The following is a 13355-nucleotide window of genomic DNA, read 5'->3' as shown; positions in this document are numbered from 1 at the left end:
AATTTGCTGGACACAGCAAGCTGTCTGTCCACGGGCCTTCTGTCAAGTTCAAATGTGATGTGTATTTCTCCTGCGTCTTCATCCAAGGAATCAGTAGCTATTAAGCACACCTGGCCTGAGGCACTTTGTTAGCAGGAATGGAGAGCTGCCCTCCCACCTAGTGGGCAGGAGCGGCATTTTCACTGGAGGGGGACTGGGTTCAAAACGAGAGTGTAATTAAACCTGCCCCGAACAGGCTGCGAGGGGACGGCCCAGAGACACAGGCAAGCCCGCCAGGGGCCCTTGCTGTTCTTGTCTGTAGGGGTCTGTGGGCATGACACGGCCCACTTGCTAGACTTTATTAAAGAACTTTGGAGGCTCTGTTCTTTAGCCCAACACCACCTCCTAATCTGACCTGCTGATTGCTCCTCTGCACCAGTTTCCGGCCACCTGTGGGATCTGTGAGCACCAGCAGGATGCTGAAGGGCCGCTCAGTGCCCTTGAGTGCCGGGCGGTCTGGTGTGCTGATGCCCTGCAATGTGTCACTCCCAGGACAGCCTGGAACCAGGGGACCCGGCACGCACACCGTGAGCATGCACTGGTCAGTCTGCCAAGGACTGAGCGGCACCGGCCACAGGAGAGGGACGAGTGGCAGATGGGGCTGAACTGTGGGCACTTACTGAGTGATGATGCGGGAACGGGCCGAACTGGTGAGGGGGGTACAAGCTGGAGAAGTATCCGGAGTGGGTCTGCAGCAGGAGAGAAACCGTCAGTCAGCAGGGCCCATAGGGCCGCTCACCAAACCCAGGGAGGCAAGATTCCCACACACAACACAGGCTCCCGGCACCACCACCGGGCCGCGCTGTCCTAAAGGCACACCTGTGCCTCTGCAGCTCGGATCTCTGCTTCCTTCCCTCACGGAGCACTGGCTGGGCTGGATATTCATCATTTCCAAGCTGAGTCATGGTCTAGGCTTCCCAGGAACCCACCAGAGGAGGGCACATGCTCACGCACTTTTTAACCTGCCCTCAGGCAGAGAGGAAGCGCCAGTGGTTTCAACTGTCTGAGGAATTATGAACCACAGATTAAAGAAACAGAGACTGCCAGGACAAATCCAAGAGTTACTCTAGACAAGCAAAGTGTTCCTGGGAAGTCAGGTCAGTGAGAGTCCAGAGAATCTCAGAAGGAATGGAGAGACTGAGAATAGAGAAATTGAAAACGAAACTGAGGAGAGAAAATGAATGAATAAATACGTATTGTGGAGGGGGAGGGGGAAGCAGGGGACAGGAAGGCAGATGTGGTAGAAGAAAACAGAGCTATTAGGAAAGTAGCGTTAATTTTTAAAGTAGCTGCTTTTTACTGAATACCTACTGTGTCCTAGGCATTGTGGTAGATACTTTATCCATAAACTCTTTTTAAAAAAAATAAATTTATTTTTGGCTGTGCCACGCAGCATGTGGGATCCTTAGTTCCCCGACCAGGGATCGAACCCATGCCCCCTACAGTGAAAGCGTGGAGTCCTAACCACTGGACCACCAGGGAATTCCCCATAAGCTCTCTTAATCCTCACAATAGTCCTGCAAGACAGGAATACATCTGCATTTATATATTTTATGGGCAGGACATTAAGTAGAGTCAGCAATGTCTAGTTCACTGTGCGTTACACATAAGGCCAAGTAAATGCTGACATGCCTATTACAGGAAGGGAGGTGGACAGTTCTGGGCACCATGGAACCAATCCCTGAGGGGCCATCTAGCAGTGGTCAGACACCAGTTGGAGGCTTGAAGTTAGGGGACCTAGCTTTCATTTGAGGGTCCTTGAACAAATCTCCTGGTATCCTCTGTCTCCTGAATGTCCAGTTGGATTCTGAGTTCCAGAGCATAACTTTGCCTTTGGACTCATTAGGGACAAAAATGAAACTATTCCTCTTTTTGAGTTTGGATAGTGGACTTCAGGGGAAAAGAGATGTGAACATGGTGGGGAACTTCCTCCAAGCGTGCTCTGAGTGTCCACAGCACCTGCAGGGGACAGAGCTTTGCCAAAGGAAGGGAACGATCCTGTAATGCAAGCCTCTGCTCTCACGACTTGGAAAGAGGCTGCAGTGACACCTCAAGGCCACAAGAGGGGGCTATGAGATCAGCGTTCTTCTGGCAGACGTCCACTTTCGAAAGGAAGCTGAGTGAAGACGTTTGGCTCACTTGGGCCTGCCTCTTTCTTGAAGAGCATCAGCTCCAGACTCTTCTCAGTGCAGGTCCCTTTCCTGGGCCACGGCGGGTCAGGGAGAATTCCTGCAGCTTTTCTGCTCAGACAAAGCTCTACCTTGGGGAAAGGATGCTTCTGCCCTCCTCTCGCCTGGAGAGCTTTTCCTTCAGCTCTCGGCAGAAATAATTCTTTTGAATTGTGATTTGGCCTCAAAATAGACAAACCACAAGTGTAGCTCCATTCTGGGTTCAAATACTCCCAATATAAACACTATATCAAATTTAGATCTACCACTTGGGTGAGGGGAGGCGATGAACTATAAAAGGATAAAAAGAAAGAATTCCCCAGTCCTCTTTTTATTCATGAGTTACAGCTGGAAAACTGTTGCGGAGAAAGAACCCCAAAACTCGGCAATCAGGAACTTGTTTCTAGCTGAGGCTGTCATTAGCCTTTGTGTATATAAGTTGGTTTTTGGAGTCAGAAGACCCAGAAGACTTGAGTCTGAATCACTAGTTCTATACAACTTGGAATAATTTATTCAGCTTTTCTGAACCTCATCCACAAGTGGATTAAAATAATATCCAGAGCTTACAATACTGTTGTGGGAGTTCATTCAATTGTTTACTCATTCATCCAAAAGATATTTGAGCAAAGCACTGCTCTAGGTGCTGGGGACACAGCTATTGAGACAAAAAAGGTCAGTCACTGCCACCACAGAACTTAGGTTCTACTGGAGAGGCAGACAAGCATGTGAAAGAAACGAACAGGAGGCTATGAGGATGGGTAGCTGCCGAGATGAGTGGGATGGCAACTTCAGCTGGAGGGTCTGGGAAGCCTCTTGGAGGAGGTGACCTCTGAGTTGGGACCCACGGAGGAGAGGGAGCCCCATGCAAGGCACTAGGGAAGAGACATTCTAAGCAGGGTTCTGAGAGGTGCAGAGCTAGGAAAGGGGTTGGTCTGTTTGGAAAACAGAAAAGAGGCCAGTATGGTGAAAGCAACTGAGAGAACAGCCTGATGGCATGGGGAGGCAGGTAGTGTGAGATCACGCAGGGAGGGCTCCGTGGGCCTTGATTTGGACGTGGATTTGACCCAAAGTACAATGGATGCCCCTGAAGGACGTTACGTGGCATTCAATGAGGTCACAGGAATGGAGAATCCATCATCAGGCACCGTATGGCTTGAACTACTGAGTGTTAAGTGCGTACTTATTTATCACTTATCAGAGCACACTTTCCATTCCCCCCACCCCCATGCTTACATGGAGTCCACAACCTCAACTGGAAGAGAAGCTTAGTCATAATGACCAAAAAGTAACCTGTCATGACTTAAATAAATGTTCTCTTTAATGGGAAAGCAGGCTGTAGCCAGCTGACAAACTGGGGCCCCAGAGTGGGGTGGGCGGGATGGAACCACAACCCTAAAATGGCAACTGGGCTTTTACTGTCTCAGTTTGAGGGTCCCCACATATTTTATGAGGGAGAAGCTACTTTACTTTTGAGTGTTTCAAAAGAATTATGATTTGGGATATGTGGGGGGAGAAGAGGTTATGGTGAAGGTGCCCCTGCCAGGTATGCTCCCCCAAAAGGAGAGGCAGCAAGGGTGCAGGGGGTCACTATTATCCACTGGTTCATTTCAAATTCCGTTTGAGGGCAACTAGTGTCTGCGTTTCCTCTGTGCTTGACTATGCTGGGGGTAGTAGAGGCGTATATATCAAACATACTCATGAACATTTAGAATGGAATTCAATTTTAAGTTGGCCCTGCTCTTTCTGGAAGAACTGCAGGCTCCTCAGTTCCTAGCTGTTGTGTATGACCATTTGATGTATCATTTAGGTGATATTCTGAATCATGAAGAAATCAGGGAGCAGAAAGAGAGAGGGGTGTTGAAGGGGTAGTAAAGAGGGCAAGGGTCAGGCATACAAATTAGGTTCAAAAATATAACTAGCCGTAGTGTGATGACAGAGTTCTGTTATAAAGACGGCAGGTGCTCTCCCTGGGAACCAGGGATACGGACATGGGAGGAAGGGAGTGGACTTGGTCAGAGTCATGGGCAGAGCTATTCAAGATTCAGAAGGTGCACCATTCTATCCCAGCTTGTCCAGTGCCTCCTTCCAGCCCCTGCCTATCACCCCTGTGAGCTCTCAGAGGACCACCTCAGAAGCTGAGGCGGACCAGGAATTGGTAAAAGCTAGCAAGAGGTGGAGCCAAGGTTTGGGCACAGATCTCTGTGTCTGACTCTGCGTCCCAAGATCTTAACCCAACACTGCCCTCCTCTGGAACATTCCAAATTTATTAGTTCAGGTGGGGCCCATGGTGTAGTTATGATAAGGCTCCCCTAAGGATTCTAATATGCCCTCTGCTGAGTTTAAGTACATGAATGGACAATTAAAACTCACTGGACATATACAGTGAATCAGCAGCATGGAAGAGGGGAGCAAAGCTGAGCAAGGCAAGAAAATGATCTCAGTGAATTAATTCAGGAAAGAGGGAGAGCTTTTCTAAAAAGTCTGCTTTATTTCTCAGTGAGATTCAAGAGGGCAGTGCTTTAATATGTGAGTAGACTGCTATGAGGGAAGCCAATCAGAGAACTAGATCGATCTTAGAAATTAAAAACATGACTTGTGGAGTAAAAACTCCATAGAAGTCATACGAATAGCAGCATGGACACTCTTGAAAAGCCAATCAGTGCACAAGAAGATTAACTCACGCAAAACAAGAGGAAGGACTCAGACAAGACGAGTAGAGTGGGAAGATCTACTCTCTCTCCATAAAGTGGGAACTCCAGGAGGAAATGGAGTGGAGGGAAGAGAGGCAATGCTAAAATTAATTACAGACGCAGAAGGTTTTCCTGAACCAATGAAAAACTTGAATGTTCAGATTAAAGGGCTCAGAGTCAGATTTCTGATTTCCAAGGGTATCAGTAAAATACTACAAAAGGCAAAAAACTTAGACAAAAGAAAAAAAAAAAGTTACCTACTAAAGTAAGAGAAATCAGACTGGTAGCAACAATGTTTTCAGAGTTCTAAAGGAACTAAGACCCTAGAATTTTTAGATACCTAGTTGAACTTTCATTCACATATGAAGTGGGGCGGGGGAGGCATTTTCAGGTATAGAAAAGCTTAGAAATTATACTACTTACATAATTATTCCTGAAAAAAAAGTTGTTTGAGGAACTACTCCAGAAAAACAAAGAAACGAAAACAAATAACTCAAAAAATAAGAGGATATGGAATTCAAGAAACCATCTGTAGTGAGCAAAGAGACCAGTAAGAAAAGTTTAGTTAATTCTAAATAACTGTGAAATATGAGACTGTGTATTGACTTAGAAAGAAAATTTAATAATTTGTACTAAAATTCCAGGTTATTTATAGAGTAATATAATAAAAATACATTAAACAAAAATCTGTTAGAAATGAAGAATTTGAAAAATCATAATCATAGTGGGAGAACAGTAAACTGCTCTCAAAATGTAGTAAGTCATAGAGATAAAAATAATAAAATAGAGGATACAAGCCACCAATTAAAAGCTTGATTTTATAGCCATATACACAACTTTGAGTCCATCAGAGAAGGTACATCTTTCCAAGTGCCCATGATTTCCAAAATTTGATCATGCATGAGCAAGACCACAAGAATCAGAGATGTTCCAATAACATTCTTTGAGTACAAAATGTACAGGAAACAATTATAGGATAACAAAAAAGAAACCCTTAACTACTTAAAAATTAAAAGAAAAATCCCTAGTAAATTTGATCACGAAAAAGAACGGAAAGGAAATATATGATGTTAGGAATTAAAAGAGAGAGAGATTCGCAAGTTCGCAGCTTTAAAAGGCAACAGTTTGCTCTGCACAGCTTTGTGTCACTAAGTATGAAAAGAGAGATGAATACTTTCATAGGAAAATATAAGAAATTGAAAAGGTTATAAATGATCAATCTTTCTCCAAACAAAAGGTACTAGGCCCAGAATTTTTATGGATGGATTGTATCAAATCTTCAAGGAACAGAAAATTCCTACATATTAATTTTCCCAAGTATAGTATAAGTTGACCATCTTTCCAATTCAACCTCTGAGGAAAAAAAAGATTGTTGAAACTGTCAAAGATGCTATAAAACTATAGTAACTGCAGTGTAGACAAAAAGATGAATGGAACAGAATAGAGCCCAGGAATATGACTCAGTGGGAATTAAGCGAACAACAAAGCTGCCATTTCAAATTGAGTGATGAAATGGTGCATTTCTCAGTAAGTGACTTTCGGAAAACTGGCTATTTGGAAAAAAAATAACGTTAGATCCCTATCTCAAAGTACAAGTTAAGATAAATTCCCTGTGAATAATAAACTATGATCCCCCAGAAGCAACAACTCAAAATTACGGTAAGAAAACTTGGGAGAATATTTTATAGTCTTAGATGGCAGAAGGCTTTTTCTTAGCATAACAACAAAGGCCAGAAGTCCATAAAGGAAAACATCATTGATTTAACTATCTTAATTCTTAAAATTTCTGCGTAAGTTCTGCTGAAGGGAAATGTGAAAATTTAAAATACATTCCCCTTTGATGCAATAATTGCAGTCTTAGAATTTGCTTTTAGATATATTCACACATTTATGTATAAGGATATTCATTTTGACACTATTTGTAGGAGAGAAAGCCTAGAGACAACCCAAATGTAGAAAAATAGTATGCTCAGTAGAAAAATTATAGTAAATTTCATACAATGGAATACTACATAGCCATCAAAGAGAATTAGTTCTAAATATGGAAAGGATGCCCACAGTAAGTAAAAAATGGAAACAAACAAATAAAAAACACAGTAATTCATTGTGTGTGGCATGATTCCATTTGTTTGGAATAATATGATTATAGGATTATATACACTCATAAAACATATTTTAAAACATAATAGTGCTATACTTCTGGGGAGTGGTTGCTGGGTGAAATTTGGGTAAGAGAAGGAAGACTGAAGGGAAACGTTTACTATTTACTTCACACAGCATAGTTCGATTGTTCAAAAAGTATCTATTTTAAATTACTATGGCACAATTTGCAGAGATGTGGATGGACCTAGAGATTGTCATACAGAGTGAAGGAAGTCAGAAAGAGAAAATCAAATTATCGCTTATATGTGGAATATAAAAAAATGGTACAGGTGAACTTATTTGTGAAGCAGAAATAGAGTCACAGATGTAGAGAACAAACTTATGGTTACCAAGGGGGGAAGGGGAAGTGGGAGGAAGAGGGAGATTGGGACTGACATATAAACACTACTATGCATAAAATAGATAACTAATGAGAACCTAGTGTATAGCACAGGGAACTCTACTCAATGCTCTGTGGTGACCTAAACGGGTCTAAAGGAAATCTAAAAAAGAGTGGATATATGTATATGTATGACTGATTCACTTTGCTGCATAGCAGAAACTCACATAACATTGTAAAGCAACTATACTCTAATAAAAATTAATTTTATAAAGAAGAAAGAAAAAAAAGGTAAAAAAATTAAGCCAAAAAAAGAATTTACTATGGCACAAGACACCACAAATAAAGCAAAAAGAAATGACAAGCTGGTGGAAGATATTTACAACATGACAAATGGTTAACAGCTTTAATATGTAATTAGCTGTTACAAATCATTAAGAAAAAGATGGCGGTAAATGACAACAGCAGCTAAGATTTACATAGCAATTACTGTGTGCAGGTTTTTACTTATTTAACAACCCCACGATATGTGTACTATTATTACCCCCATCTTATAGACAGGGACATGGAGACACAAAGAGGTTAAGTCACTTGCCCAAGTTTGTTAAAAATAACAAGTGATATAGTGCAGAGATTCAAATACAGGCAGCCTGACTCCAGAATCTATACTGCCTCTTAATAGACTGATGGGCATGGGATACAAAAAGACAATTCATTAGAGAGGGAAAAAAATGGCCAATAAGCCCCAGTGTTAAATCTCATAATAGCACCCTTTAAAGTATCAGATTGCAAGGAATAATTACATTGGTAGTGAGTATAGGAGGAAAAAAACACCTCTCTGTCACATACCAGATAGGAAGGAAAAGTAGTATATTCTTTATGTATCAAAATTTATCATTTATCAATATTTATATTTTTATAGTTACATATAAAATTTATACATTCTTTGGCTCCGCAAGTCTATTTCCAGGAATTTATTGAGAAAATAGCTGGATAAAAGAACCAAGATATATATACAAGGATTTCCACTGTAGAGTGAAAATTTGGAATACACACACACACACACACACATCACCTATATATTTAATACATTATACATGTATATATAAATTGTATATATACCCACACATATACACAGAAACACTGATTATTTCTAGATTAAGAAAAAACCTGCACTTGTATTATTTGCTTCTTAAATACTTTGCACATATTACTTTTATAACCAGAAAATGATAATGGTAATTTTCATACATACACACATACATTAGAAGCTTCCAGAGTTGAGAGACCAATTTGTGCATGTGTGAGCCAGCTGCAAAGAGGTGCACAGACTTCCTGACCTTTGGATGCTAAGAGCAAAAGCGCTAGAGTTTGGTGATGCACAAAAGCAACCAGGAAATAACCTAGTTCCTTGAAATCTGAATGCCTTTGTGACAAGCAAGCAATAATATTTTATAAGTATTTGAAGTATCCCCACCACCCCATCCTACCCTGTCCTTCTCAGGAGGCCTGAGCCCACTAGGGAAGCCCTCAATCCTGCAGTACAGGTTCTAGATTCTGCACAGGTGGGTGGCGATGGCCACCTCCATGCCTGCCCTGAGTTCTGCAGCTGTCAGAGAGAGAGGTCTGCAGGAGATGTACTGTTGCAGATTTGGGGCAACTGTGTGCTTTGGGTTAGAATCTAATCTTGACCTATGGGCTCAAGATCAGAACTACATGGCTTTTAGCTTAAAGAAGAAATTTTATTTAAAATCTATTTTATAAAGAACAGAAACTATTTCAGTAAAATCATTATTCTACTATTTTAGTAAAAAATCTCAGATGTGAAGGAAGCTTTCAAAATGGCAAAACCTATTTTCAAGTTTAGAAAATATTCTGCTATCATATGAAAAGTTCTCTTTTTGTTTTAGTTCAGGGGTCTGCAAAATCTTCTGTAAAGAGCCAAATACGTATTTTAGGCTTTGCATACCTCAGGGTCTCTACTGCATCTACTCAACTCTGCCATCACAGCAGGAAAGCAAACAGACAGTACGTAAACAAACATTCACAGATGTATTTATTTACAAAAATAAGTGGTGGGCTGCCTCAGGCTGTCGTTTGCTGACCTCTCTTTTAGATTATCAATTTTAGAAGTGGTCTATTGTATTATATCTTTTTTCTCCCACCATTTACGTTACTTAGGTTGAGAGGCTTCTGAAGTTATCTTCTGTGGAGCAGTATGTACAGTCTTTCTCCCAAGAAATGAGATGTGTCTAAATGCCAGTTCATTGTACTGGGCTCGGTCATTCTCAAATCTCAGCAAAGATACGGGGACATGCACCTCTCATAGCTGTTCTCCCTCCTTAGAGCAGCTACATGACTATAACAGCGGCCATTTCCCTCCTGCCATATTCCCAGCTCCCTCTAACACACACACACACAGCTCAATATTGGACCCTATCCTTTAGTTTAAGGGAAAATGTATATAACTCTACGGTATGGAGATTTAAAAATGACTCAGAAGAGCTGTATATAAACAAGATGACAGAATGTGTATGTTTTTGTGACTAAGGATGTGGGTGCAAGTTCATGTCTGTATTTTGTTGACAAAACAGCACAGTGGGTTCATCCTACCTCTCTACAGAGACCCAAAGAGTTACTAGGAATTCCGACACTGCAATGCCTACTACACACCAGAGACCACCTCTCAAAAGAAAGAAGTGGTTAAGCTAATGTTCTCCAACCTGATTCTTCCCATTTAAACAGTATAAACACTGGGAGAAAATTAGTTTGCTTAAAAAATAAGTAGTATGTGTGGAGAAGAATTAGGAATGAAAAAAAAAAAGGCTGTCAAGTACCCTGAGCCCTAATTTGGTAATCTGTTGATCCTGATGATGCTTGAGAATGCGAACAAGCAGAAAACGCAGAAAGTTCACATTTCTTCTGCCACTATTAATTATGATTCAAACAATAAATACTTACTGAGAATCTACTAAATGCCAGGCATTGTGCTAAGTGTTTAGAAATCTAGACACTGTGTTATTTTCTTTTTAAAACTGCCTATTAATAGAATATAATGAATTTGAGTCATAGACACAGGTGGGAATTTTATACATGAGTCATCCAGGTACCCTAATATTTTAGTAGGTGAACAACACTCATGAAGGTTCTGATTTGAGCTAACAAATCCTTTTTTTACAATGAGTAGCCTTCTAGCTAATAAATTTGCTAGTAGTCTCTTTCCTTCCCAGATATGACATATACTATATGTTTAAGAGCACATACTTAGAAGATGGTTTAGTAACATTAATCTGTCCATTAGGAAGAAGTCCTAAGAACTGTTGAATTCATTCTACAATCCCTTATGAGCACAGCTTCCAAATGAAGGCTCTGGCTCTGATTCAACATGGCAGAGAAATGCTGCTGCCTGGAGGAGCGTATGAGCAAACCCCTGAGAACTGAGCTACTTACAGTGAAAGGGTGGTAGGGGGGACCGGGGGGAGCTCCTCGGGGCCCTGCTGGCGGAGGCAGCATGGACAGTCCTGTTGAAAAGATGCCAAGTGCGCTGAGGTTCAACCCCGGGATCAGATTGGCTTGTTGCTGGGAATAAAAATGGAGAAAAAGTTGAGGGGAGGAGACCTGAGAGGTCCAGCTTGCCTGGGTCAACCTCCATCTCTTGCCTGGGTGGCACCAGGGTCTCCTAATGAATCAGCTCCGCCCAGGCCCCGTGGGCCTCTTCCTCACCGTGTTGCAGGGGTGAGCTCTCCAGACCTCAACCTGACTGTGGCTTCCCTTCAAAGGTTCTCTGCTGCCTTGAGAGTGTCTACACATCTTAACACAGCAAGCAAGGCTCTTCCTGGGGACCCAGGCCACCTCACCAGCATCTCTCCTGCTAACCCTTTACCTCCACTCTGCCCGGTCGTCCTCCTCTGGACCACCCCCCCCCCCCAACACTGTCTACCTTGCAAGAAATGTGCTTCTCTCCCTCCTCACCTGGCTACATCCTACTCGTCATGTGGGTTTCACCTGAGCTTAGGTGTCCCCTCTTCGAGGAAGCCTTCTCTCACCCCAAAGGCCTCAGCTCAAGGTGCTCTCCTAACATGCCCACGTTTCCTTACAACAGCAGGCATCACATGGTATCTGAATGGCCTGTGTAGCTGCCTCTCCCCTTTTTAGACCACAGTTTCCTTATAGACAGAGACTGTCCTATTTAGTGCTGTGAGCTCAGTGCCTGGTACATAGTAAGTACTCAATAAATATTTGCTGGATGAATATGTTTAAAACATATTAGATTAATAGTTTTTCCTAACTCTATCCAGGGAAAGATCAGACCCTTCACTAAGATACCACTTATGTAAACTCCATTATCCATATTCAGAATGGTTCACAACCTTGGCTTCTTTACCATTTAGTTGCCAGCTTCATGATCATCTCACTTGCTAATTTCACATTTAAATATGGGGATGCTCACATAGGCTGCCCCTTCAGAGGCAGAGGAATGATGCAGCGCCCACCCTGGCCTGTATCCAACCTGTCCCACCACTGCCCCCTGAACGCTAAGCAAAGCTCTAACATTTTCTCTTTTCTTATCTGTGGCTCTAGGGTCACCCAGTAAGTTGTCTTCTTTTAGAATGTCTGGAATAGGAGAGCTAGGATCCTTAACCTTGATCCCATTCATGTATAAGATTTAGTAGTTCTGTTATTCACCTATCAATGCATGACTTTAGCCCAGACATGAATGAACCTAAGTGATATATATGCTCAGGGGAAGATGTCTGGAGCACCCAGACCCTTTGCAGCATTTCCAGGTGTTCATGGAAAGAGCTGTTTATCATAAGATATCAAGATCCCCAAAGAAGTAAATGAGATCAGCGGATGATACTTTCACAGACAAATACACACAAACAGGGGAGAAGTTCACACTGAAGTCTTCTCCTCGTTGTGCCTCGTAATTATGATGTGACAAGGGCTACTAAGGGGGGATTTGGGGTGAGGTGGGAGAGAGAGTACTGACCTGAGTAAGAAGGTCCTGTGGAAAGTGCTGCAGTGAGGAAACTGGGGCTGCGTTTAACCTACCTAGTCCTTTGTCAACATTTATTCTTCTGTGAAATGTTATACACAAAGTCTGGGATTTTCTTCAAAGTCATCCAAGGTGGGTGGGGATATGGATAAAGGTTCAGATGAAACAAAACAGGCCATGAGTTGGTAACTGTTGAAGTTGGATTATGGGCATATGAGAGCTTATCATAGTATCCTTTCCTGTTTTGTATATGTTAAAAAAAATCACTACCATAAAAAATGAAAAAATTTACTCCTCTGAGCTGAGTTTGTGCTTTGATTGACGGACAAATATTTTTAAGATTTCTGAATGAACTTTAGAATGGTGTCTCTCCATTAAAAAGTTGGAACTAGTAGTAATAACAGGAAGAACAAACCCAAATCAGTCTGCTAGAAGTATTAGAGCTGAGGTGGATGACAACATTTACTGGGCGTAAATACATCAGGGACTTCCTTGGTGGCGCAGTGGTTAAGAATCCGCCTGCCAATGCAGGGGACACGGCTTTGATCCCTGGTCCGGGAAGATCCCACATGCCATGGAGCAACTAAGCCTGTGCACCACAACTAATGAGCCCGCGCTCTACAGCCTGTGAGCCACAACTACTGAGCCCGCGTGCCGCAACTACGGAAGCCCGTGCACCCTAGGGCCTGCGTGCCGCAACTACTGAGCCCGTGTGCCACAACTACTAAAGCCTGCACGCCTAGAGCCCGTGCTCCACAACAAGAGAAGCCACCACAATGAGAAGCCCACACACCACAACGAAGAGCAGCCCCCGCTTGCCACAACTAGAGAAAGCCCGCACGCAGCAACGAAGACCCAATGCAGCCAAAAATAAATAAAATTTAAAAATAAATTAATTTAAAAAATAAAAGAACAGATCAGTGAGAGATGAAAATCAGAAGTTATTTTTAAAGTATGTACTTTTAAAATTGGAAAAT

General features: G+C 42.3%; 1 protein-coding gene across 1 annotated transcript in view; it reads right to left on the bottom strand.

Annotated features, from left to right (window-relative positions):
* IGF2BP2 (insulin like growth factor 2 mRNA binding protein 2) overlaps positions 1-13355 on the bottom strand; it is a 48670-nt gene that overhangs the window by 12881 nt on the left and 22434 nt on the right. The window contains exons 9-10 of the mRNA XM_060010993.1: positions 10830-10958; positions 660-728 (exon numbers count right to left, since the gene is read on the bottom strand). Coding sequence (XP_059866976.1) covers positions 660-728; positions 10830-10958 — 198 coding nt within the window. The remainder of the gene's footprint in view (positions 1-659; positions 729-10829; positions 10959-13355) is intronic.

This window comes from Delphinus delphis, chromosome 4 (assembly GCF_949987515.2).
Source record: "Delphinus delphis chromosome 4, mDelDel1.2, whole genome shotgun sequence".
NCBI classification, from domain to species: Eukaryota; Metazoa; Chordata; class Mammalia; order Artiodactyla; family Delphinidae; genus Delphinus; species Delphinus delphis.
Note: the sequence above shows the minus strand (reverse complement) of the source record. Positions and strands in the feature narration are given on the sequence as shown.